Source organism: Portunus trituberculatus, chromosome 44, assembly GCF_017591435.1.
Source record: "Portunus trituberculatus isolate SZX2019 chromosome 44, ASM1759143v1, whole genome shotgun sequence".
Taxonomy (NCBI): domain Eukaryota; kingdom Metazoa; phylum Arthropoda; class Malacostraca; order Decapoda; family Portunidae; genus Portunus; species Portunus trituberculatus.
In genome coordinates this window covers 5438054-5465553 of record NC_059298.1, presented here as the reverse complement: position 1 = coordinate 5465553, position 27500 = coordinate 5438054, and the positions used below count along the sequence as shown (strand labels likewise).

At 42.1% G+C, this 27500-nt stretch overlaps 1 protein-coding gene across 1 annotated transcript in view; it reads left to right on the top strand.

Annotated features, from left to right (window-relative positions):
• The window catches only part of LOC123518712 (nucleolin-like), a 32524-nt gene extending 5058 nt beyond the window's left edge, over positions 1-27466 (top strand). Inside the window, exons 2-5 of the mRNA XM_045279712.1 lie at positions 20748-21012; positions 23868-23973; positions 25341-25665; positions 25930-27466. Of these exons, the coding sequence (XP_045135647.1) occupies positions 20748-21012; positions 23868-23973; positions 25341-25665; positions 25930-26472 (1239 nt within the window). The 3' untranslated portion in view covers positions 26473-27466. The remainder of the gene's footprint in view (positions 1-20747; positions 21013-23867; positions 23974-25340; positions 25666-25929) is intronic.
• Positions 27467-27500: the final 34 nt, after the last annotated feature.

Below are 27500 nucleotides of genomic sequence, written 5' to 3'. Positions count from 1 at the left end.
CTCCTCCTCCGCCTCCTCCTCCTCCTCCCGTCCCTCAAGACAAAACTAAATTCTTGGCGAGGAAAACAAGATTATTGATTTCAGGAGCAATAGGGATGGGGTATGTGGGTGATGGTGGTGATGGTGATGGTGATGATGGTGGAAGAAAGTTAGGAATTGTGAACTTCAACTATATATTTTTTTCTTTTTCCCTCCTTTTTCTTTCTTCTCCCTATTTCTTTTTTTTTCTCTTTACTTATTTACTATACCTTTATCAGGTCTTTTCATCTTATTATTTTTTTTGTTTCTTCTCCTTATTCGTTTTTTTTTTCTCTCTCTCTCTCTCTCATTTCATATTTGTTGCCAATACTTGCCTCCTACTTGTGCCCTCCACTTCTTTACCGTCAGCGTTACTACCACTACCAGCACCACTACCGAAAACACTTTACCATTAGCAATACCTCCTTCCCCGCCTCCTTGTTCTCCTCTAGTGCTTCCATAATCTCATTCACCAGTAACCACCGAAAACTTCCATTACTGTTTGCCGTTAAATCTCTCTCTCTCTCTCTCTCTCTCTCTCTCTCTCTCTCTCTCTCTCTCTCTCTCTCTCTCTCTCTCTCACATTCATGTTTTATTTATCTCCAATACCATATATTTAATTAAATTTTCTCACTGCATATTTCCATCACACTAGGGAGGATGATGAGGAGGAGGTGAAATGAGGATTGCATACTAGGATGGATAAGAGATGAACCCTGCAAGTGGAGGCGGTGGAATAGTGGATAAGATGGTGAGCGTGGGGATCGGGCAGACGTCCATGCATAGGTTCAAATCCACTACGTTCTGTCTCGAAACATTGTCATTTGTCGAGTGGTGTAAAGTTACCTGCATGTCACCATGATACCCAGGTTCTAGGTAGAGGTGTAATTGCCTTACACCAAAAATGCACTTGGGTGGTGATATAGGCCTTAATATGAGGTACCACTATAAATAAAATTGCCTGCGCCGCTAATGCGTGGAAGCTGGACAGAGCTTCCTATACTCTTCAAGTAGCCCTACAGGCGCTACAGGATATAATACAAAGAGAAAAAAAAAAAACAGGTACGAGGAGAAATGATAAAAAGAAAGTGCAGGAGCGACATGGTGATGAGTGTAACAGTTGATATGGAAGACACAGTAAGGAAGACACTGATGATCAACTGTTTCGATGTCTACCGAGAGCAGGAAAAAATATAAAGATAAGGTATAAGATCAAGACAGACACGAATACTTCTTATTTCACTACTCGCTTATTCTCTCTACCCTCAGAAACACATCCACGACATCAGTTTATTTTCAGTTTTTCATAATTTCTCAAGTTTTCTTCTCATTTTTGCCTTTCTACTCCTTTATCATTTTGTTTTGCTTTTTTTTCGGAAACATAATCTTTACACACGAATACTTCTCATCTCCTCACCCACTCACTAATCTCGTCACTCTCAAAGATACACCTTGCACTGTCTACTTCATTATTATATATTTCGTCTTCTATTTTTATTTTCTCTCATATTTCTTATCTTATATAACTAAGGATAACATCTCTCTCTCTCTCTCTCTCTCTCTCTCTCTCTCTCTCTCTCTCTCTCTCTCTCTCTCTCTCTCTCTCTCTCTCTCTCTCTCTCTCTCTCTCTCTCTCTCTCTCTCTCTCTCTCTCTCTCTCTCTCTCTCTCTCTCTCTCTCTCTCTCTCACTAGTTCCCTGATATTGCACTCAACACTGCAGGGTATAGCGTAACAGAGGAGAGGAAGTAGAAAAGATAGAAGAGTAAAAATAGCAATAAGAGCTAAATATATGAATGAGTTATATTCTGTTTGGGAGGGAGACTGACGTGTGCGTGTGGGAGTGGCGTGTGTGTGTGTGTGTGTGTGTGTGTGTGTGTAGGTGGTGTAATCTCTCTCTCTCTCTCTCTCTCTCTCTCTCTCTCTCTCTCTCTCTCTCTTTCTCTCTAATACGTTGGTCTTAATTTAGATACCTACCTCATTGTAGAGAGAGAAGGAAGAAAATAATGAAAAGACAGATAAGAGACACATTTAGTAGTTCAGGCGGAGAATGGAGGAGAATAAGAAAGAGGTAGGGAGAAAGAGGGACAAAAAATAGTTTACTGTATAGCTTAACCTTTGCTGTTTCACGACGCTGCAGAATTGACAGGAGGGAGAGAGAAAACGGGTGCGTGTGTGAGGAAGAAACGGTAAGAGGTACAAGAAATGAGAGGACCAAAAGATGAGGGATGAGATGCAAGAGGGACAAAATAGATGAGGGAGACGTGAGGGTGGTAAACTAATGAGGGAGACTAGAGAGGGACGAGTGGTGAGAGGAATAAAAGGGAAGAGAGGAAAAAGGAGGTGATGTCAATGAATAATGAAGCGTAGGAGGAAAAATAAGGAAGATAAAGTGAGGAATAAAAGGAAGGAATTACGAATGAGGCTTAGATTGAGGGAGACGAAATTAAAGAAAAGACAATAATGCAAGTGGCAGAGTGGAGAAACCGCCAAGATATTGCACTACACACACACACACACACACACACACACACACACACACACACACACACACACACACACACACATTCACTCTCTAGTTTTCTCACTCTTTATGCTATTCGTTTTCTTTTCTTTTTTATGAAAATATATTTTCAGGAAAGAGAGAGAGAGAGAGAGAGAGAGAGAGAGAGAGAGAGAGAGAGAGAGAGAGAGAGAGAGAGAGAGAGAGAGAGAGAGAGAGAGAGAGAGAGAGAGAGAGAGAGAGAGAGAGAGAGAGAGAGAGAGAGAGAGAGAGAGAGAGAGAGAGAGAGAGAGAGAGAGAGAGAGAGAGAGAGAGAGAGAGAGAGAGAGAGAGAGAGAGAGAGAGGTTGTAGAACTATCTAGAACACTGTAGAGTACAAATCTGTCTGAGAACTTATCCATAATTATGGGAAAAAAACTACAAAACTAAAAAAGTTAACATTATTACTGTAACATGAAACTCGTGCACACGTTTGCCTTTAGCAACGGGTGAGGCGAAGTAAAGCCAATGCCGGAATACATGCATTTCCACCGTTAATTAGGAAGACTCATGCAAAGACAAGCTAATTTGCATGCGCTGATATGTTGCAGTGCAGTAAATGTTTCATGTATTCTTAATGAGCAAAACCAGTTCCAGATGCAGTTCACTTTACTTTCATTACCAGATTCTGAAACACATCCACGCCATACCACCACTGCATTCAAAAGCCTTTATGTTAACCCCTTCAGTACCACGACAAGTCTTCATATTTATTCTACTTACTATTTGGTGATTTTATACAGCTTCAGAAACTTATGTGGGGGATTAAAATAGTGAAGACTGGTCATTATTTTTTTTCTATTCACATAGATCCTTTCTAACATCAGTACAATCGTCTAATCTTACACAAAACTCATGGTAAAAATGTGTCTCAGTATTGAAGGGGTTAAATTAAGGGTGTTTCTACGGTTCTTGTAATAAATAAACGTGACATCTACATTATTGACCGCTAAAACCAGACTAATCATCTCCGAATTCATTGTAAATAGTTGCTTCAGAAAGCGGGCCTCACTTCCACCGTTGCGACTAAGAGAGAGAATCGCGTGGAGTAGTCAGAGTCGCGGAAGAAATACTGAAGGGCGGAGAGTGAACAAGGTTGGCCGCTGGTAGGAATTAACATTTAACACCGCGCACACAATTCCCGCAAAGCAACATCTGTACATTTGTTTTGCCTACCTTGTATTGTATTTCACCGCATTTCTCGACAAGAACACCTGACCCGCTTGCCTGGCTGGAAATTGCAATGTGGAATTGTTCAATAACTGATGAGAAAAAATAGTAATACTCGTAGAGAAAAAAATATGTTAATGATAGCAACAACCAGGAGTATGTCAGTGCTCGGTCACCTTCCATAATGAATCACCGGAGCGTGACACCTGCTAGCGGCGCCTTATAAGGGAGGCGGCAGTGAGTTAGGTGTGTGCATGGCAAATTGGAAAAGTGTAATAGTCTGAAATAACAATCACTCTTATTAATTGTACCACCACTACCACTAAAGTCACTATTATTATTGCTTCTAGTGCTACAACAACAATAATAACAACTACTACTACTATTACTATTACTACTACTACTACTACTACTACTACTACTACTACTACTACTACCACTGATGCTATTTCAAATGAATAATAAACTTCATATGTTGCTTTTACATATTTGCAAAAGAAACATTTCATTTCAATATTGCCGAGTCCGTTTCAAAAAGACACCTTCAGTAAACCAAACTCAAAAAGGTCACTTCGAGTCAAACCAAATAACCTGAAGTCATCCTGAAGTCAACTAGAATCAACATAGATCCACTAAGCCACATTGCTACCCTGCGTCACCCCAGTTCACGGCTACCACATATCCAGCGCTAATAAGCTCAAGTGACCCACAAAACTTACTTAACAAACACTGACCACCAAACGGGAAAAGAGGAGCTATTAGTTTTGGCTGCTTGTCCCTCGTTAATTAAGTTTAGGTGAGCTAATAATGGTGAAAGAGTGGGGCAGGTGATTAGGGACTTCATAGTGGTGGGAGGAAGGGTAATGATAATGAACGTGGCAGGGGTGAGGTAATAGGGAAGGAAGGTGGTGGTGGTGGTGGTGGTGGTTTTTTGTGGAGGTGATGGTCGTGGTGGTGGTGGTGGTGGTGGTGGTGGTGGTGGGGTTGGTAACGGTGTAGCGGTAGTAATGTGGTGATGATGTCATGTTACAGAAGGTTATTATATACGGATCAAGTAATCGTGTACGTGAGGCTGAGTAAGGGTGAGAGGTGATGAGCGCCATGCGTGTCTGGACGTACGTGTGTGTGTGTGTGTGTGTGTGTGTGTGTGTGTGTGTGTGTGTGTACAACGGAAATCCCACGAAACACACACACACACACACACACACACACACACACACACACACACACACACACACACACACACACACACACACACACACACACACACTATAAACCTCATACAATTAAATACACAAACACAAACCCTCAATATTGCATCCATTCATTAAAACAACACTTAACTCAAAAGAAAGCCAAAAAACGAGAGGAAACTAAATAAATCAACAAAAAATAAAAGCTGAAAACCTCATACAATTATCCCCTTCAGTACTGGGACGCATTTTTACCATGAGTTTTTGGGCATGATTAGACGATTTTATTTACAGTAGGAAAGGTTTATGGAGGTCAGAAGATTAATGGCTACTGTCTTCACTATCTTAATCCCCCTCATAAATTTCTGAAGCTGTATAAAATCACCTAATAGTAACCAAAATGAACATGAAACGTGTCATGGCACTGAAGTGATTAAAAAGATCACAACCAATTCTGAAACAAAACCACGCGGTGTCAAATAAGATTACAAACACGTGCACTGAGAAGAAAGGGAGAGTTTCCTGAGCATCTACCGCAAACCAGACGACCTCCCCGAAGGCAACGTCAGGCAGGGAGGGAGGCAAAAAGAGGGAAGGAGGGAGGGAGGGAGGGAGAGAGGGAGAGGAGGAGGAGGAGGAGGAGGAGGAGGAGTATAGGAAGGACATAAAAGGGAGGGGCTGGAGCAAAGGGCGGGGCACATTTCCGAGCGACTGTTGGGTAAGAGAAGGCAAATTTAATCTTTTCCTCTCGAGTTCTTTTCTTTTCTGGCTTTTCATTCCTGTCTTTCGTCTGTTTTGTAATATTTTACGCTTTTCTTCTTTCCTTCACTATAGCTTTCTTCTTTGTTTCTCTTCTTTTTCTCGGTCTTTTATTCTTCCTTTCTTTACATTGCTTTACTTTCTGTCTGTTTCCTCCTTCCTTCCTATCTTCTATTCACCCCGTCGTTCCTTCTCGGTAGTTGAAACCACGCTATCTCCTCCATTAATTGCTGCTTCGTTCCCGACAATCTCTCTCACACACACACACACAAGTGATTGCCGCCTTCCTGGTACAAGAGAGGGCATGTTAGAGTCTGAACTGAAGGCACTGAGGCGGCGTGGATATTTGGAACGCCCCAACACTCTCTCCTTACTTGTCATATGAATTTGTCGCTATTTTATTTTCAAGACGTGAGTTTCTTTTTTCTTTTTAATTTCTTCTTTATTATTTTTGTCTTCCGCCTTCTCTTTTTTTATTTTGCTCTCCTTTTCCTCTTTCTTCTGCTTCGCTCGCCTTTTCTTTTATTCTTTCATTTCCCGTTCAGTCTTTTCATTTTCATTTTCCCACCCACCTACACCAATTCCTTCTCCTCCTTTTCCTCCTACTCCACATTCCTTCATCATTCTCCTTCCTAATTATTCCCTTTCATCTTATTCTCCTCTTCCTCCTCTGTTTTCTTTCTTTTCCCTTCCTCTACCATCTCTTTCTCTAACAGTCTCCTCCATTCTTTTCCTTCTCTTCTAATCTCCTTAATCACATTTCTCCTCTTTCCGGCAATAGTCCTCGTTCTCCTAATCTCCTAATCCTTCCCAAATGGTCACTTGCACGACAGAAGGTGGGTGGGGTCAGGGCCAGCAGGGAGGGGGAAGGGAGGAGGACCAGGTGGTACGGTGGATGGGCGGGGTGATAAAAGGCGTGTGCAAACATCAAATGGAAGAGGAAGGGGAGTGGGAGACACTGGGCGTGGTGGTGCAGAAGGTGGAGACAGTGAAGGGGGATCAGAAGGGGACAAGGTGAAGTAGGGCGCTGGAAAAGAGGGATAGAAAAGTTAGTTTGGCAAATGATGTAGGTCACGAAGTGTGGATAGAGATTGAGAGGAACAGAACACCCAATAGTAAAGAGAGGAAGCAGCAGGAATGGAGAAGAGACGAGGAAAGGGGAGGCGGACAGGAAGGAGGGCGGACAGATGGTATAGGGTGACTGGCGGAGATCACTGCACCAGGGAAAGACAAACGTCTCTTATGTCATCATGAAATTGGAGTCAGTTTCCTTAGATCTGCCACGCCACTTGTCAAGACGATGGCGGCCTTGTCCAGTGATAGTGAGAGTGGTCGCCTGGTGGCCTGGGTTGGTGCGGTGGCTGTGGCGAGGCCTTGCAGTTTGTTGAGTTATCTATGTTACCCCTGGGCAAGCACGCCGTCCAGAATTATCTTCGTGACTCACGTGTTGCGACCACACGCCCTTTAGGTGCGGTAAAATCCCTTTCTTAATTCAACATATGATTCATAAGACATCAAAGAGTAAGAGAAACAAAGAGAAAAATCATGATGCCGGACAAAAACATAAGAGCAGGTTTCCTTTAAGAACGCTGACGAGCAAAACTTGGACGAAATAAACTGAACCTTGCTGAACATACATACGCCTCGCAGCGCCACAATTACGACAAAGCGTCTGAAACAGGAGTGCGGGCGGCCAGGGTTGCTCCGGGGACGCATATCTCGGCCTGCAAAGGTTACGGAGCTTCTGAAGTTTTGTGAGGGTAAATCTGGACGTGTTTGTGCAACTGGGTGGAGGCAGGAGAAGCTTCCGTGAGGCAAGGGTGGTGTGATATTTGTTCTTATATCCACTAAACTCTCGCCCAGCTATTTGAAAGTTTATAGAGCAGTATGAAGAAACAATCACAAGAAAAAAATCATTGCAGCTAATTAGGAACACGAAAGGTGAAATGCAGAATATTTCTATTGATAACAGCTGATGAAGAAAAAATAACGCGCACGCACACACACACACACACACACACACACACACACACACACACACACACACACACACACACACACACACACACACACACACACACACACACACACACACACACACACAACACAGCTCAACACGCAGCAATAGACTGTGAAACTGAAAATAGCATTGGGAACTTAAGGAAAAAGGAGACCAGAAGGTTAGGGTAATAAAGAAAACTGCAGGTAATTGCAAGACTCATTGTAAGAAACAATAACGGCCAATAGGTCGCTATACCCATGAGGAGGAGGAGGAGGAGGAGGAGGAGGAGGAGGAGGAGGAGGAGGAAGAAGAGGAGGAAGAAGAAGAGGAGGAGGAGGAGGAGGAGAGGAGGAGGAGGAGGAGGAGGAGGAGGAGGAGGAGGAGGAGGAGGAGGAGGAGGAGGAAGAAGAAGAAGAAGAGGAGGAGGAGGAGGAGGAGGAGGAGGAGGAGGAGGAGGAGGAGGAGGAGGAGGAGGAGGAAGAGGACATAGAACTACATTACCCTAATTAACATGAGACTTGTTAGTGTGTGATGAGGAAAAGAAGGTAAATGAGGAGACGGAGGAGAAGGAAAGAGTGAGTAAAAGGCAAAAAGGCGGAAACAAGCCTGTAAAAGGAAAAACACATAAGGAAGAGACAACACTAACGCAAAAGAAGAGTGAAAGAAGGCGAGAAGGAGGAAGAGGAGGAGGAGAGAACAAGAATAAGAAAAACGCCACTAACGAAAAGGAAAGTAAATAATAAAATAATAAACAAATAAACAAACTAACAAACAACAAAACGCACGCACACACACCACCACCACTACCACCACCCCCCAACACACCCACACCCACACCAACAACAACAACATCACCTTTCCACCACCAGCCTATACTGACTGACCTTGGCTGACCCACTCCGGCACGCGGGACTCGCCTTCTCTTGATCGCCGCAGCCAACAGTGACACGACTCAACTTTTTTTTTCCGTTTGCTATCCCGTCTAAAGTTCAGGGATCGGGTAGCGCATGACCGCCTCCTTCCTTCCACACGGCCACACCTCACCCAAACACACACGCACGCTGACCGACACGCACACACACACACACACACACACACACACACACACACACATCATCATCATCATACACCCTCACTCTTACCTCACCTTGGTTTTAAATCTTGTCTTCACCTATTTCACATCACGAATATGACTTGTTAACCCCTTCAGTACCATGATGCGTTTCCATATTCATTCTGCTTACTATTTGGTGATGTTATGGAGCTTCAGAAACTCATGTGGGGGATTAGAATAGTGAAGACTGTAGCCATTAATCTTCCGACCACCATAGACCCTCCTAATGTCAATAAAATGGTCTAGTGATACACAAATCTCAAGGTAAAAATGTGTTCCAGTACTGAAGGGGTTAAATTCTTTTTGTTTTGTCTTCTCTTCCTCTGTTTTTCCTCTCTCCATCCTAATTTTGGTTTCATCACGAATATCTTACCTAGCTCCCTTTTTTTGTTGTTGGGGAGAGGAGCGTGCCTTCAAATTATAGCTAAACACTCTCTCGTACTCCTCTCTTCATATTAATCACTCTTATCTTGTCTCCACCACTTTATCACCTTGAATATATTTTGTCCAGGTCGTTTCCTCTATTTGTCTTTATACACCATTTTATCTTCATCTCCCTAGCTCACCCTAATCACCCTATCGAATCACCATGAAAGTTTAATCCCTTTAGTACTGGGACGCAGTTTTACCTTGAGGTTTGGGTGTGATTAGGCGATTTTATTGCCATTAGGAAGGGTCTATGGAGGTCAGAAGATTAATAGACACAGTCTTCACTATTTTAATCTTCCATATAAGTTTGTGAAGTTGTACAAAATCGCCAAATAGTAACCAGAAGGAATAGGAAAACTCGTTCACGGTACTGAAGGGGTTAATTATCAGTATCTGTTTTCTAGTCGTTATTCCCACCCTAATACCATGACGTCCTCCACCACATCGTGCTGTCTATCTCTTAGTTCACTCCTCTCACCCTGTCTGTCTTCTCTTCCCCATAACTCTCCGTCGTTGTCTTATTATTTTTGCTCACTAAATCTTTGTCATACCTTATTCACTAAATTCAGTCAACCTTATTAAATCTTTACCATCCTGTCATCCTTACTCACTATATCTTTGTCATCCTGTCACCCTTATCTTCTTTATCACCTTATAGAAATGTCACCCATTCCCATTAAACATGCATCCTTGTCAGTCTCCCTTCAGTGGATTCTTGTACATTTTATTATTGCTCCTCCACCCTTTTCTCTCTCTCTCTCTCTCTCTCTCTCTCTCTCTCTCTCTCTCTCTCTCTCTCTCTCTCTCTCTCTTTCTCTTTTTCATCCAAATCCTGGTCATGTATCTTCCTCTCTCTTCTCTCGTTCTATTCCGCTGCTTCTCTCTCATCTCCCTACCTGTATTTTTCCCTCTTTTTTTTTCTCTCAAAAGTTCGTGGACCACAGCCGGACCTTGCAGTGCAGTACATTACCCAACATTATCACGGGCTGTATCACCACCAGGGCCATCCACCACCCTTTGCTTGACATCCTCCAACGCCCATGGCCATCCTAAACCCCTCACTCCACATCAGCACTATCCCGCTGTCTTGCACGAGTTTCCTTATATGCCTTTATCTTTACTCCTTTATCCTGTCTAATCTCGAACTATAATCTGTCTATCAAGTTTCTTACTCCACCTCATACTAGTCTTCCTTGTACAGTAAATATTTTCCCTTAGTTCAGTTATACTTTAATCCTTTCCTTATCTAATCCAAACCAGTGCACCAAAATTACACTTTCTATTTCATTTCCTCTTCAACTGTTTTTCTATATCCATATTTCATCACTCACTCTTTCCGTTGCCTTTCCATACCTCTCTAATTCCCTGGTTTGACTCCCTCACCTTTTCCACTACTACTTCCCTATCTTCCAACACCTACACGTTTTCTCCCCCATCTCTTTTATGATCTTTCCATATCCCTCACCCCCCCTCCTCCTCCAACATCAATACCGTTCCCATATTCATTTTGAAAATCCCACTTGTTTTGTTCCTGTGCCCTCCCACTCTACTATTCTATAAAAAGAAATTAAACTTGTATCCCGCACAGTTGTTATTCCTACTCCAATCTCTTTTCCTTACTCTTCCAACGACACTCTCCCGGTACTCGCCCTTCCTCCCCTTAACTCACCACACGTCACCATGGAGAGACAGTAAAACATAAACCAGCAATACCTTCCACTTCACCCTATAAAGTAAACCCGTAACGAGGGGCATAAGACTCCACTCCTTTCTTGGTGTGCTGAGGCGATGGCAAGGGGTCCGATCCGCCTCCTACACTCCTTGAAGCCCCTAAGCAATAGAGGATGTGGGTCAGTCGCAAAAACTTCGCCCCACCCTGTTTTTTTTTTTTTTCCCACTCCTTCCGCGGTCATTTTTCTGTATCAGACCACCGTCACGCCTTTGAACACACCCTCTCTCTCTCTCTCTCTCTCTCTCTCTCTCTCCGGCACCTTCCCTCTATACACCAGTCTTGTTTTCTTTGTCCGTGTGTCCGTACATATCTCCCAAGGACACGTTCGATCACCTGCATGCGTGATTGCATCCAGCCTCAAGAGACGCCCGGTAATTGAAGGGGGAAAGATCGTCCTGTATTTTCGTCGACGGGACGCGAAAACATTAATTACTTCGAATGCAGCAGCAAGGGAGAACCGTGGTGGTGGTGGTGGTGGTGGTGGTGATGGAAGGTACACAAATGTTTACCAACACATGTCAGAGAGTAAACAGGTTACGACTTAACGGGGAGCTAGGACAAGATAGAGCCCGGGATAGCGGTGAATAGGTTTCAGGCAGACTATAAGGTGAGGTACTGAGGTAGGGTGTGGCTGTTAGTATGACACATAAACAGTTGAAGGGGAAATTCCCGTCCTGGGCGTGACAGTAATGTGCTGTTATCGGGAAAGGGGGAAGTGCTGGAGTGTTGTTAAGACATGAAGCTGCTATTCGTTGCCTCTCATAACCTCTAGCTAGCATACCTACTTGATAACCTCATTCCCGTTGTTCCTCAGCATGACGCAAACCACCAGTACTCCCTCGTCCTCTCCCTCTGCTCTCACTGTCTCTCTCCCAGCCAAGCAACTTTAACGATCACTGAAACAATGACCCGAGGAGTGATTGCAAGGAGAGAAGGAGGTGAAAATATAACAAATAGCAGTAAAAACGTCGCTCTTAGTCACGCATCTCACATGTGGCCTTCCAGGTGCCAGGATGAGGGCATGGTGGTTGAACATGAGAAAATGTCCGTAGTTGTGGTCTTTATTGCTGGCTGGCGTTCTTTAAAGGGGACATTTATCTGTTATAGGTAGAATGGAGGGAAAGTCTGGCCGGTATGGATAGAAAAAAATGTTGCTTTTCTAATTAAATACTGTATAGAATTTTAATCAATGTTTCTGCAGCGTTGTCCCAATGTTTCAGTTATTCAGTCTATTCATCAGTCAACTAAATAAATAAACAAATGAGTGAATAAATAAACATCTAATCCTTATTCTCTCTCTCTCTCTCTCTCTCTCTCTCTCTCTCTCTCTCTCTCTCTCTCTCTCTCTCTCAAAGGTTACAAAAGTTCAATTTACTATCCATCCTGTGTCAAACTCTCTTCAAAAGCGGCGCGCGACAACGGTCAGGTGCAGCGTATTTTTGGTAAGCGATATAAAGGACGGAAGGAACGACCCTGCTATTGAGCGGAGGAAAGAAGTGTAGCAAGGTCAGCGTGCAATCCGTGAAGCGAGAGAATGTGTTATGCACCTCTCGGTATAAAGAAAAAGAGATCACACTACAGGAAAATTGTTTAAAATAAAAGTTGGAAGAACAAACGAAAGAAATAGGAGAACAAACGAGAAAAAAACAGGAGGAAGAGGAGAAAGAGAGAGGAGGAGAGAGGAGAAAGAGAGAGCAGGAGAGAGGAGAACTAAGTTAAAAGCATGAAAGGAGAAAGATAAACGGAAAATGTTTACAATTTGAATACAGAAGAAGGAGAATAAAGGAAGAAAAGATGATAAAAACACTTGAGCTATACGAAAACAGATGAGGAAAAAAGAAGGAAGACTGGGCAAGGGAAGGAAAAAGAGGTAGATTGTGAAGACTATTAAGAAAGAAGACTGGAGATACTCGTAAGAGAAGGGAAACAAACGGTTGTAGGTATACTTCATCTTTATGAACAGGAAGGGAAAGGAAAACAGAAGTAACTGGAAGGAGAGAGAGAGAGAGAGAGAGAGAGAGAGAGAGAGAGAGAGAGAGAGAGAGAGAGAGAGAGAGAGAGAGAGAGAGAGAGTAAAAAGGTAGGAAAGGAAAGGGACATGTACACGAAGGGTATGAAGATAAAAATGGAATGGAGCGGGGAAGACCACTATTAAAGTAAAGTGAGCACGGACGTAAAGTGCTGATGACAAGCTTAACAGTGAAACGAAATTAATCTGAGCGCTAAAATAAAACATGCTGGGAGTGAGAAGGGAGAGAAAAGGAAGAGATAGAGGGATGACACACTCAGAGACTTCAGCTGGGGCACTCAAAGCATCACATCAATGGAAGACGGCAACGAATAGCGAAAATAATATGAATACGAACTAAAAAGTGACCAAAAGACTAGAAACGCGACGATAAAATATAAAATTAGACACGACGTGAGAGTCAATCAATTACCATGCAGCAACATGTTAACACTAGCATGTGCTGGCGACACTTCACTCATACTGGCTGTGGTTTGGTGACAGGAAGGGGAGCTTGGTGTGAAGAATGTGACGCAAGGGGAGAAGTACAAAGAGAAGAGGGTAGCGTGCAGTGTGATTGGATGGATGATATGGTGTTTACGTGAAAAGCTACAATAGGAAAGGTTGATCACATGTTTTCTTTGATCTTTCGTAAGGTATTTGTAGCTGTGAAGATCATAAGAATATATAGATATTTGTATGAATAAAAAGTAATGTCATCATTGATAGATATGGAAATAAAGATATAGATTCTTTTATACCTGAATACAATGTGGATTTACGTATCTTTTCACAAATACTTTAAGTATGTCACTACTAATATAAATTGACTAGAAAAGAAGCTGAGACACTTGTGGAATCTTGAAAATTGTGCAAGAATAGAAGCCAAGGGCAATAAGACTCGTATATGCATTACAAGTGACAAAAAGAATTCTCACGCCTCCCGCCCTAAGAGGTCTTTTCATAACCGTGACGGCGAGCGTTGAAGGCTAAAGCTGCAAGGTGCATATTGCAAAATCATAAAAAGGAAGATATTAAAATACGAGTATTCTACTGACTAATCTAAGTCTGAGAGAGAGAGAGAGAGAGAGAGAGAGAGAGAGAGAGAGAGAGAGAGAGAGAGAGAGAGAGAGAGTAAACCACATGTTGAGGTATATGGGACTGGTGAAATAAAATGGCGCTAACATTTAAAGGGCACTAGTTACTCATGTCGTCCTTTCCCTGCCATCACCTGGTTAGCTGTTTCTCACTCTCTTTACTTTCACTTTCCTTTCTCATCTTATCAAATACAATGCCTTTCAAAACGTCCTCTCACCCGTAGCTTCAAACTCTTGGCATTTCTCTTAGCACTGTAGTGGTTTACAGTTTTCTTTCACTATTACGTCCCCAATATATGCTATGTTATCATTTTTTTTACTCCCTGCACAGACTCTTTACTCAATTCACTGTTACCTTAGCAGTAACCTTAGAAAGAGATTAAACATTTTTTTTTTCCTCTTTACTCTCATAAACGTGCATAAAAAAAGAAAATTTAATAACCTGCGTTTCTACCAACAATATTCTTCAGGCAAAGGATAGTTTAATTTTATGAGAATTAAACACGTGAAGAGCGAGAGAGTGCACGGAGGAGGAGGAGGAGGAAGAGGAGGAAAACTTGCTTATCTTGAGGCTGTGTTTCAAATCTGGTAACACTTGTCCCTGCCCTCCCTGCCCCACCCAGAAACCCAGCCCCACCCAGCAGCTCCGTCCCACCCACTCTCGTTTTCAAAGCAGTCTGAAGGTCGTATATGCAGGAAGAGATTTGTGTCGATGGCAAGAGTATGAGTAAAACAAGATCTGGTTCCTGTTTAGACTACAGTTGTGTTGCATTTGTTCATTGTTGGTGCAAAACTAGGTTACTTGCTTCTATCTCGTTAGTTTGTTTGTTTGTTAAATTCTCTCTCTCTCTCTCTCTCTCTCTCTCTCTCTCTCTCTCTCTCTCATGGTACCGTTAAAAAGGAAACCACTGCGCATTTACCACACACACACACACACACATGTGCTTGAGGTGCTAGTGTCTGGTCACGTCCTAACCTACACCCTTGACACTGGGTCACACTGATGAGCTGTCATAACCAAGGTCCCTGTCAGAGAGAGAGAGAGAGAGAGAGAGAGAGAGAGAGAGAGAGAGAGAGAGAGAGAGAGAGAGATGCACATTACCTACAATCGTCATTTCCCCATACTCTTGCTTATTTCCTCGCGAGGCCCAGTCACTAGTAGTACTTATGCTCTTACCTGCGATAATTAGTCCATCAGCACCCTCTCCTCTAGTTAACAATTATAAAGAAACGTATAATGAGGCAATGGTCGCACTGCCTCCTGCCTTTAGATTGAAACGGTGATAAATAACCGTGGAAATCAGCGAGCTTCCTAATTAGCCTCCCTGGAAATGATTGACCTTGGCTGCTGCTTATTAATTTCGCATTCCAAGCATCGTCATGTAGGTTTAGCATATTCCATTTTGTTGCTGTAATTCATTTCTGACCACCATTACCTTTTTCTTTCTTTTTTCTTATGATATCAATTGGCTACGTAATATTTAGTACGTCCGCTGTCATAACGAGCTGAGATATTTTTAACTGGTCGAGCAGTGCATAATGAACTAATAAGATGGACCGAAAGATGACAGGTAATGCTATCATATTATCTCAGACTTGAGTGACTAACCTTCAACATTATCCACTTCCTTTTACTATGATAATTAATGTAGTCAGCTCTCTTTCTTCCTTCCCGACTCTCCTTCCCTCGCTTCCTCGCTTAGGCTATCTAAATCTTGATAGGACTGGTAAATGCATGTTAAAAGGTAAACGAATAAAATTAACAGTACTTACTACCAAATATGGATCTACTGGAGTTCATGGCAGGCACAGGAGGAGCGAACAGAAGAATCCAGAGAGGAGAGTGGGTAGAAGCAGACCACGTGGTCAGAAGGTAGCCGTGACGCACAATAACACGCATTAATAACAGATCTTTACTACAAAGGTCTTCGAAATGCATAACCTTAATGTCCAAATTCCCTACATTCATAACCAGTTTTACCTGAAAGTGTACTACTCTTAACCATCCTCCTCCTCCTCCTCCTCCTCCTCTTCCTCTTCCTCCTCCTATCTCTCCACCTACATTGTCCGTTCCATTTGAAGCTAAAAGTTCCCAGAAATATCGTTAAACAAGGGTCATGTATCTACCAGTCAACATATGTTTACACGCCACTGAGGAGCTGAAGACTAGAGCTGCCAGTTACTGCGAGATACATTTTCCATAAATCCTGTTTCAGCATTTCAGCGGAAGCAGGTAAAATCTCTTTATCTGCTACTTTACTTGCTTGGTAGATTAGAAAACGATAGACAGTGTTCTGTCCTAAGATATTGACCTATCGGTGTGTTTTATATAACATGGACTTGGTTATTAGCAGTTGAAGAGGGAGTTATAGTACTTGAATAATACTTATGGTACTTAATATGAGGAAAAATATACCAGATAACGAAGTGTTTGATGTACGATAATGTTTGTATGTTACGAATTACGACGTTTCCCGAAGTAGTCAACATGCTGCCTCCAACCCATCTCTCTCTCTCTCTCTCTCTCTCTCTCTCTCTCTCTCTCTCTCTCTCTCTGCCATTTTGCGATAATATTTTACAAGGTCGAAGGATACAGGTCAAGGTTGGAGAATTTCATTAGGAGTGAATAATGTGAGTTTGGAGAAAAGGAGACGGTCCCTTATAAACTATAATTCATGAACTCGTGTTCCCTTCGTGCTTCCACCTATCCTTCTCTCCATTCTTCCTTTCCTTTCACTTCAGCTCATATTTACTACTTACCACCTGTCTTTTTTCGTTTTCTATCTCGTTTCTTTCCTCCCTTTCTTCACTTAACATCTACCCACATTCCTCTTTTTTCCTTCCATCCTCCCTCCCTTCCTCTCTTCCTTATCCACTACTGCTTAAACTACTATTATTCACCATTGCCAAATCAAACACACACACACACACACACACACACACACACACACACACACACACACACACACACACACACACACACACACACACACACACACACACACACACACACACACACAGGGTTCCAATGTTACCTTCAACTTCACCACACAAACATTCGTACTGCCACTACCAGCTTATCCACAATTGGGTCACGACAACTAAGTCACTGTTACGACACAAAGTAGGGTGAACCAACAGCGACAGAACGTAATGTTTGAGTTATGGCGATGTTTAGTGGGAGAAGTAAACCTGCCTATGTCCAAACAATTTAGCCCTCGACTGCCGCTTAGTACACTTTCATTTATGTATTACCATCCACTCCGAGACATTTTTATTTGTTCTGGAGTCACATAATATCTTTAAGTTGGGTAAAAATAGCAAAATCCATTCTTTTCATTCACGATTATCTTGTAAATGTTTATAAAGATTTTATAGAATGTACGTGGTGGGGGTAATTACCTAGTATGAAAGTGAAAGGATTAGAGCTACTTGATTACTGACATCTTTTAGTTGTGTGGAAGTTAACGAATATCCTGTGCAATTGTGTTAGAATTGGTAAAGATAGAACGAACTGAAAAAAAAAATGTGGATAATGTAAATGGAATCCCATTATTGCATGTATATACTTGAAGTGCCCCCATGAAAGTTTCTATATGAATTCAGTTAAACCTCAGTCTTAGTTCGTTTTATTTAAGGAAGCCATAATGAGCTGAAGGAAAATAGAAAATGCATGAATCGCATCCTTACGTAGATACCAAAACAAACAATTGAACGATAAATTTCTTCGTTTTTGTAAATCTAGTGCAACTTTAGTCTCAGCCAGGGTGTTTAATGAAAACGAACTAAAAGAAGGAAAAAGAAAACATGATCATGGAAGGATCACGCAAGAAGCAGATCATAATACAAGAATTCAAATAAAAAATCTGCATGTTAGTTTTAGGATGATGCAGTTTCATTTTAACGTCAGTCTCAATTGATGGATTTCGTGAAGCAGGAACCACCTTTACACTTGGACATTGTAAAGAAAAGTGATGATAATGTACAAACTGGATCATAGCACACACATGAAAAAGTTGCATACTTATAGAAACTAGTAGTCAAGGTAGGTAAAAGTATATTTACTTTGAGACTGAAATGTGAAAGTAGTGACAAATAATATTTAATAGTGGTTAGCTACATAATTAGACATAATTGATAAGAGGGCATCGTCAGCTGACCAGATCATACAAAAACTGGAAGTGATGCGAGCATAACTGATAAATAAGAAAAAAAGTTTGATTTATACCTGGTTTGTCCGAACATCACTTGGCGGACAGGCAGTGAGCATCGAGCGGCACAAGTACCAATTACTACAGGGTGGCTTCATTCCATCCAAAAGTTGTGCCGCATTGTTGAAATTTTCGTTTTATTTCGTGACATATTTCACAAGTCATAGTACCAAAAAATGCAATACCTCAAAGAGTTAAATGACACTACATTCTCTGATTGACTGATTGATTAATTAATTTAAGGCATTTTGAAAAATCAATGAGAAACATAAAATATATGAAAAGGAATAAAATGTACCAAATGTTTGTGACATACTAAATTACTTAAAGAACTTGTATATAGTGATTTTATGAACTGTTATTCTCTCTCTCTCTCTCTCTCTCTCTCTCTCTCTCTCTCTCTCTCTCTCTCTCTCTAAGCAGTTTCTCCATGCAGGTCAGGGAGATCGCTAAGACAAATAATATGTTGATACACAAACACATTTTGTAAAGTGGCACCCGCTGTCCTTCGCCTCAATTGTGGTATTTTGTGACGAAACTGCAACGTACTAATAGCCGAGTTGGTTGCATGAGTTATTCCTCCGAGCAATACTTGCGTGTACTTGAGTATATGGGAAGAGAGAAAGAGGAAAAAGGAACGAAAAAATAGTAACAAGAATAACAATTAGATTTCTTCAGACATTCATGTTGCCGGGGTATGTGTGCGATGCGTTGGAAAAGACACGTAGCAGCGTAGGTGTTACTTTATTGCAGCTCACGCCCCGTCCGTCACAGGTGGAAAAGGTCACCCTGCAGGATAGACTTAAGTGGAGCATCTGCGTCGTGTCTGTGTAGGAGGATCCGAAGCAAGCAGATCTGAGCAGGTAGCGATAACAAGTCTGAAGAGCGTGAATGATTTGTTTGGTATTCATTTTCTATGTAGCTGTATTGAAAGGTCTCAAGATGATGAAGGAAGGACCCGAGGGGCTGCGTTAATAAAGAAGGTTACATCGATTGATAACCAAGATCTATTAAAGTCCCTCCAGGCAGATTCCACGACAAAATATATAATTTTATAAGCGACAGATGTGATTTACTCTTGCCTTAGGATTCAGTGATGAATAGGTGTAAGTAAATGACACACACACACACACACACACACACACACACACACACACACACACACTCTCTCTCTCTCTCTCTCTCTCTCTCTCTCTCTCGTGCATCATCGTTGTCCTTCCATCAATTACTCTAGATCTTACCTCCTTCATGCTAAAGGTTTATAGGTGAAGGAAACAGGACTCAGGCAGGAAGGCAGGGAGGGAGGGGCGACCTACATATATCGTGCCATCAGAGACGACCAAGCAACGCTCTTCAAATGTCACGGGATGTTAAAAAGTAAATCGATGGATATAATATAATAGAAAATGGAAGTTGAAAGGGTGCGTCACGGGTATGTGTGTAGGAGTGGGATGTATGGGTGTGCTGAATCATCAGCAAGATCAGTAAGATTATTTTTATTACTAGTTTCCCTCTGACTGTGGTTCCATATAAGGGATAATGAGATAAAATAATGAAGTGTGCAAGGTGTCTGAAGAGCGATGTAAGGAAGGAGTTACTCTATGAAGGTTATCCTGTGGAAGTAACGTGAAAGTGACTATAATTAACAGGGAAATAAGTGCACAGTATTTTTTTGTTAATTCTTATCATACTTTATCAATGGAAGTATTGGAACCATCTTTGATTGCATCAGAGGACAGTTATGATTATTACTGTTATTGTCATTATCATTATTATAATCACTATTGTTTATTATTGTATAGTCTACTTCACTCCCACTTACACTTGCTTCCCTTCCTGCAATCCTTGCCTTTTTCCCGAAGGCTCATGGGAATCTATATTTCATTATTATTAACATTACCTCCCTCAGCATTGTTGCTATAACTCTTCACCTCCATATTGCCCCTACACTTCTCTCCACCCTTCTTTGTCCTCCTGCGATCCTTCCTGTCTTCCAAAACCTCTTGAGAAAATCGCCCTCAATCCTGTTTTCGATCACAAAGACTCCTGTTTGTCACTCAGAGTCTGCTGACAACACCCATGGATTTTGCACTCTGCTTCTATTTTCGCACTGAGAGAATACTCGAGCTATTTATACTGGCAGTGACTAACTTTGGTCTTCAGTAACTTAACTACAGTGAAAAGGTCAAGGATATTGTTATTGGTCTTTCTTTTTTCATAGTATTATCTGCTTTTCGCTGTTATATCACCATCCTGTATTGAGGTAGGATGTGGGTGGTTGCGGGTGTGTTTGTGTGTGCGTTTGTATTACTTCAGCATGAGAGTTCTTCAATGTTGCACTGAACTAACTTGATTGCCAAGCTAATCGCACAGCTACTCTCTCACCTGAATACCATCTTAAACCTTAACTAACCATGTCATCCTTGATTTACGTATCCCAAGCCACTCTAACAGCCTTTTATCTTTCCCCTCAGGTACTGTTGGTGGTGGCGCTCGGGTCGGTATGGTCTCCGGAGAGTTGGGGACCAGGGGGAGTGCAGGCGGCGAACTGGGGTAGAATAGCACCCGGTCATTCTTTCTCAGTAGTGTACAATAATGGAAACGCAAAATCCTACACCTACTCCACGAACCATGCCTCCTCCGGTGCCTATGCTGCCGCTAAAGTCCCAGCCAAGGCCCCAGCGCCAGCCGCCCTAACAGTACAGCAGACAGCAGCAGCAGCAGCCACGACATGGAGAGGTGAGTGGCTGGAGTATTATTCTCTTACCACGACTGTTTTCAAAAGTACTAAGATGACTAGCCTGGTTCTCAAGAGTGTTTATATATATATATATATATATATATATATATATATATATATATATATATATATATATATATATATATATATATATATATATATATATATATACACACAGTAGGAATCTTGTTGTTCTATTACTAGAATAGTAAAAACATCCTTGAAAAATAACTCCGTTGTTACTTTCAGCTAGACCCTTTTGAAAATAATTCAGTTGCCACCAGAGGTGTCTTAGAATATGTTTCTCAGATTCCATGAGTCTAGGTGGAGGAAGGAAGGACTAGAAGTCGTAATTATGGTAAAGTTGAGAGACTAGGGACCGTTAGAGCTCAGAATATGAAATATGACACATTAATAACATTTCCTTGTTAAATATTATAACATAGTACAGAAAAAAAAAGCTCAAAGAATATCGCTATTAAACCTTAAATTCAGTCCCAAGAAAATAAATCGGAAAGATTAGAGATAGAAGTTATATTAAAGGCGCGTTCAGGACCTGTGCAAATTTTCTTAAGCACAGGACGCATGCACCTATTGCATGAAGAGGCGAACAGAGGCATAGGAAGATGCACAACAACCAAGCACAGGGAGCACAGGTCTTACCACGGCTTGATGTTGAGAGAAGATGGAGGTTTAAAACTAAGAGTATTAAACGTGATACGGTTCTACGTATAGTTTTCTTGAATGAATATTACCAAATACAATAAGGAATATGATGAATCAAGATGGTAAAAGCTTACATTCGGTAAAAATAAATTCGTAACATAAGGAATTAACAACCAACAAACGTCTCAAGCAAATCAAAATGACCTCACAACTCACCATAAAGGCGAAATAACTTAAAAGACACAAGTACATAATGGGATATTGTTGGTTCGGTCTCTGCTAGCACCTGCATTTTGTGATCCTCTTAAGTGAATGAAATTGAGGTGAAGATACCGTCTGAGTGGCAGCTGTACGGCGTCACATGAACAAGTACATACTGCAGTCACGTTACGACGCACGTCACTCGGGAATGAATTCAAAACATTACTGCGTCGCTGTTTGATCTTGTTAAGCTGAGCACTTCCTTTACCTTTGAGTTTATTACGGGTATTTTATGTGGTGTGTGTGTGTGTGTGTGTGTGTGTGTGTGTGTGTGTGTGTGTGTGTGTGTGTGTGTCTGTGCGTGTGTCTAACCTTTCTTTCTGCGCACTTATGGATGAATTTGTTGCACGCACGCGTGAGGAAGGTGAGAGAGAGAGAGAGAGAGAGAGAGAGAGAGAGAGAGAGAGAGAGAGAGAGAGAGGACAGACTATACCAAACAGACGAAGAAACCATGAAAGTATATTAATTTTATCTCCACCTGAACTTTTACTTCCCTTGCCGCTGACCGAGAGGCTTATTAAGTATTCACTTTCACTGTAACTTAGCTGGAACGCAAACAACAAACAGGAAATTGAATTAATAAGTAAACTGGTAGATGAATAAGTATATAAGTAAATAAGGAAACAAATATAACACTCCTCTATCGTAGTAATGATCGTAATCATCGTAGTAATGATCGTAATCAGCTTAAGAATGGCTAACACGATTCCCGCTGTTTATTCTTCTTTTACGTCGTTTCTTATCAAACATTGATCAAGAGTATCATGGATTAGAGAAAATATACCCTTTTTTTTCTTTCCTTCATGCATTCCTACATTATTTTTCCCTTTATCTCTTTTTTTTAGTCTTCTCTCCACTTTTCTTTCGATGTTTTTTTTTTCCTTCCTTAATTCTTTCTTTAATTTGTCTTTCTTTTTCGTTTACTGTTTTTCTTTTCATGCTTTTCTTTTATTTCATTCTCTCTTCTTATTTTATTCAGAGATTTTTTTTCTTACCTTCATATCTTCTTACATCGTTTCATGTTTCTTCTCTTCCTTATCCTTCTCTTCCTCTTTCACCTTTTCTTTTTAACATTTTTTTTCTTTCTCTCTTGCTTCTGTCCTTCCTTGCTTGTAGCCCATCTGACAGTTAATTTTCATCACTTATACACATGAGGCCGCCATCCGGGTATCGAGCGGGAGCAGGGATCAGGCAAAGCAAGCATGTCCATCCGTCGCTTGGGAGGAGACCTGAGCTAATCGACCAGTAATAATAACTGAGTGCGTTAAAGCTGAGGACGGTGCTTCTCTCCCCTAGCCTCTCTCACCTCTCTCCTTCCCACCCTTCGCATCCCCCACCCGCCTCCTGTACCTCTTCGGACTCTCAGGCACACAGTCAAGGCACGCCACGATCAATAAACGACGCCCGTCATGGACAGATAGAATAAAAGTTGATAGGCAGATAGGTAGATGAGTAGATCGGTAGTTAAGTACTAAACACGAAGAGGTTAACAATCAATATTATGGAAACATGAAGTGATACACAGATAAATAGATGAATAGAGAGATTGATAGACAGACAGATTGATAGATACACGGACATAGACAGATAGACATGATAGAAAGAGACATACATATATACATACATACATACATACATACATACATACATACATATATACATATATATAGACAGACAGACAGTCAGATAGGCAGAAAGATAGATTGCTTGTTATATTGATAGACAGACAGCTATATAAATTGTTAAGAAGGCAGAGATGGATAAATAGATATATAGATAGGCAGATAGATACACAAAAATACAAAGAAAGAGATACATAGATGTGTGTGTGTGTGTGTGTGTGTGTGTGTGTGTGTGTGTGTGTGTGTGTGTGTGTGTGTGTGTGTGTTACATGTGTTCTAACGCTCTTATTTTCCACGTCCCTCAGGTGGGAACCAGTTCCGTGACTACAGGACCTACCTGCCGGTGGACTACACGCCCGAGGTTAAGAAGGCGAGGAAGTCATTCTTCAACCTCTACGACAAGCAGGCCAGGTACAGGAGTGGCACTAGAAGTAAAAGTGGTAGTAGTAGTGGTGGTGGTGGTAGTAGTAGTAGTAGTAGTAGTAGTAGTAGTAGTAGTAGTAGTAGTAGTAGTAGTATAGAACTCATCCGTAGCTACCCACAAGGTGTGGCTCCTCTTGGGTGCGACGTTGCCACTGCTTTACCAGTACCTTCTTCAAAGAAAACGGAGTGATGATCGTTCTCTACTTCACTAAAAGAAGTCAGAAGAGATCCAAATACCTATGCAGCTATATAGTACATTAAATGCAATAAAGATTCTGGTTATATACATGAAAATGAGACTAGTAATTTACATGTTTGTCAAATAAGTGCACATACGAGTAGAAACACAGAGTAATATATTGAGTGGTTTGCTTGAGTTAAAGGTAAGAGTGTTGCCCGATTTGCTTTCTCTTGCAAGAAATATCTATTAAGGCGGAATATGAATTCCTTGGTCTGGCTGCGCAAGACAGTGTATGACGGGGAAGCGTCAGGGGGTCCTTCCATGGTAGTGACCAGAGGAGGAGTGAAGCGACACGTGCGTGGCGACCTGACTCACCCCCCAACCTCCCCGGGAAATTCCACCTGGGTCGTGAGTGGCAACGTCGCCTGACCTGATATGACACATCACCGTCCATGTATATGAAGTAGCTTAATTTATTTTCGTATATGACAATTATTTATATCATCTACCACTTAATTAAGGTTTCTGAATGTTCTGAGAACGTTATTTTTTTATAATGCTATGACTACAGGACAGTGAGTAGTTTGTTTTTATTGGAGATTTGGCATAGTCTCACGGCAGACATGGCCAACGTCCTATGGGTAGGTACAGATGGGTTTTAGTAGTAGTAGTAGTAGTAGTAGTAGTAGTAGTGGTGGTGGTGGTGGCAGAAACAAAGGCAGAAACAGAAGCACAAGCAAAAGCAGAAGCAGAAGCAGAAGCAGCAGCAGTGGTAGTAGTAGAAGTAGTAGTAGTAGTAATGGTGGTGGTGGTAGTAGTAGTAGTAGTAGTAGTAGTAGTAGTAGTAGTAGTAGTAGTAGCAGCAGCAGTAGTAGTAGTAGTAGTAGTAGTAGTAGTAGTAGTAGTAGTAGTAGTAGTAGTAGTAGTAGTAGCAGCACTGTTAGTAATGATAATAAATAGTAGTAGTAGTAGTAGTAGTAGTAGTAGTAGAAGAAGTAATAGTAGTACTAGTAATGATAATAGTATAAGTAGATGTAGTAGTAGTAGCAGAAGTAGTGATAAGTACGATATTGCAACACTTACGAATTTTCTTTTTCCCTTCCTCCACACACCCAAACACCAACCAACACCTTCCAAATTTTCCCCTTTACAACCACTTCCTCTCTACTCTCAGGATGGCCGCGCTGGCACCAGATGATCCCGTTGAACCTGAAAAGACTCCCTCACCCCCTGCCAAGCCCGCCACTGCCAGAGTCTCCCGCCCTGTAGCCAAGCCAGCTGTCACCCGTGGGTCTTCTAGAGGTACCTCAACTACCGCCAAGACGGTGGTCGGACAATATGACTTCGATAACTACGACTTCACTGACTTCGAGAAGGAAGAGGGTGAGGGTGAGGAAGAAGAAGAGGAGGAGGAGGAGGGTGAGGAAGAAGAGGGTGAAGAGGGTGAGGAGGAAGAAGGTGAAGAGGAAGAAGAAGAAGAGGAAGAGGAGGAAGAGGAGGAAGAGGAAGAGGAGGAAGAGGAAGAGGAGGAGGAAGATGAAGAAGAAGAAGAAGAAGAAGAGGATGAAGAAGAAGAGGATGAAGAAGAAGAGGATGAAGAAGAGGAAGATGAAGATGAAGAGGAAGAAGATGAAGATGAGGAGGAGGAAGATGAAGATGACGAAGATGAAGATGAAGAAGAAGAAGACTCTGAAGAAGAAGATGAGGATGAGGAGGAAGAAGACTCTGACGAAGAAGATGAAGACGAAGAAGAGGAAGATTCTGATGAGGAAGATGAGGATGAAGAAGAGGAAGACTCTGACGAGGAGGACGAGGATGAGGAAGAAGACTCTGATGAGGAGGAGGACTCTGATGAGGAGGAGGACTCTGATGAGGAAGATGAAGAAGACTCTGATGAGGAAGACTCTGATGAAGAAGACTCCTCCTCCTCCTCCTCCTCATCTGAAGAGGATCCGTTCGGAGTGGAGGGCGACTCCTCTTCTTCTTCATCTAGTGAGGAAGATGAGGACGGAGAGGACTCATCTTCATCAGAGGAATCAGGGGAAGGTGAGGAAGGCGAAGACTCCTCCTCATCATCTTCCTCGTCCTCGGAGGAAGACGAGGACGGTGATGCTCGAATGTTGGTGTGGGGACCTCGCGGGTGGACCAGGAAGAAGGTGGCAAATGCAGCTGCCGTGCCCTCCAAACTCAACCTGCTCGCCCCCAAGCCTGTCACCGAGACCCCGGAGGTAATGCGAGCCAGAAAGAGGTTCTTCGAAATTTATAAGATCCAGGCAGAGCTCGCCCGTAACGCCCCTGACCACTGATCTCGACTCATCGACCTCCCTGTCCTCGCCGAGCTTACACGGACCTTACCGTCACGCCAAACGTTCACATCTGCTCCAACTGTTTTAAAGATACATCATTCGCTCCAACACAGCATGAAAACACAACAACGGGACTTGTCTGTACTCCCGTGTCTCACCTGTATTTGATACCTGCTCTCTCGCAGCACCCTATGTGTGTGTGTGTGTGTGTGTGTGTGTGTGTGTGTGTGTGTGTGTGTGTGTGTGTGTGTGTTTAAAAAATAATATCTGATCCTCTTTCATGCCTGTCACACTGCGGTAGTTTGAAACAGGCGAAAATACGAATTATTTTCTTCTAAATACAGGGTAGCGTATCGTCCTTACCAGTCTAACGAACCACGAGGGCGACGTGGCCGCGAGGGAGCAGCGAGGCGTGAGGACACCACGAGCCGAATAGAAATGTGATATGATTATATTTTCGGAGACCATAAATGAAGCCAAAAGGTGGAGAGCACAATAACCAGATAATAGTGGAGCTCAGGAAATCCACTTCCGCTACTCCATCAGAAAGTAAAAATGCTTAGAGGTAATAGGTACCAACAAAAAGCCTTATTAGCTGGATTACATCAATTATCTATATATTGGAAAGCATCGGCGAGCTGGACATACTCAACTAGTTCTCTAGATCCTTCTATACATACATAAATAGATTTTATTATTTTATATAAATAAACTTAATATAAGTAGTGTAAATGATGCTCTTCGAGACGCTTCATGTGAACGTCTCAGAGACTCAAACACTGAACCAAATAGTACGTAAGTCAAGATGAAGGTATTAAGTGCCAGTTCTCCTCTTTCACCTCTTTCTCAGCCCCCTTCATCATTCCTCCCACTCTCTTTCCTCCTCTTCTTGTTTGTTTCCCGCTGCGTCCCCATGCCAGGCACACAGCGGGCATCGTCGCAGCGGGAAATAAGACACGAGTCTGTATATCTCAATAAATCCTGTGCCAGACAAGAGATTGTTTCGAATCCTGCATTACACTGGTGGT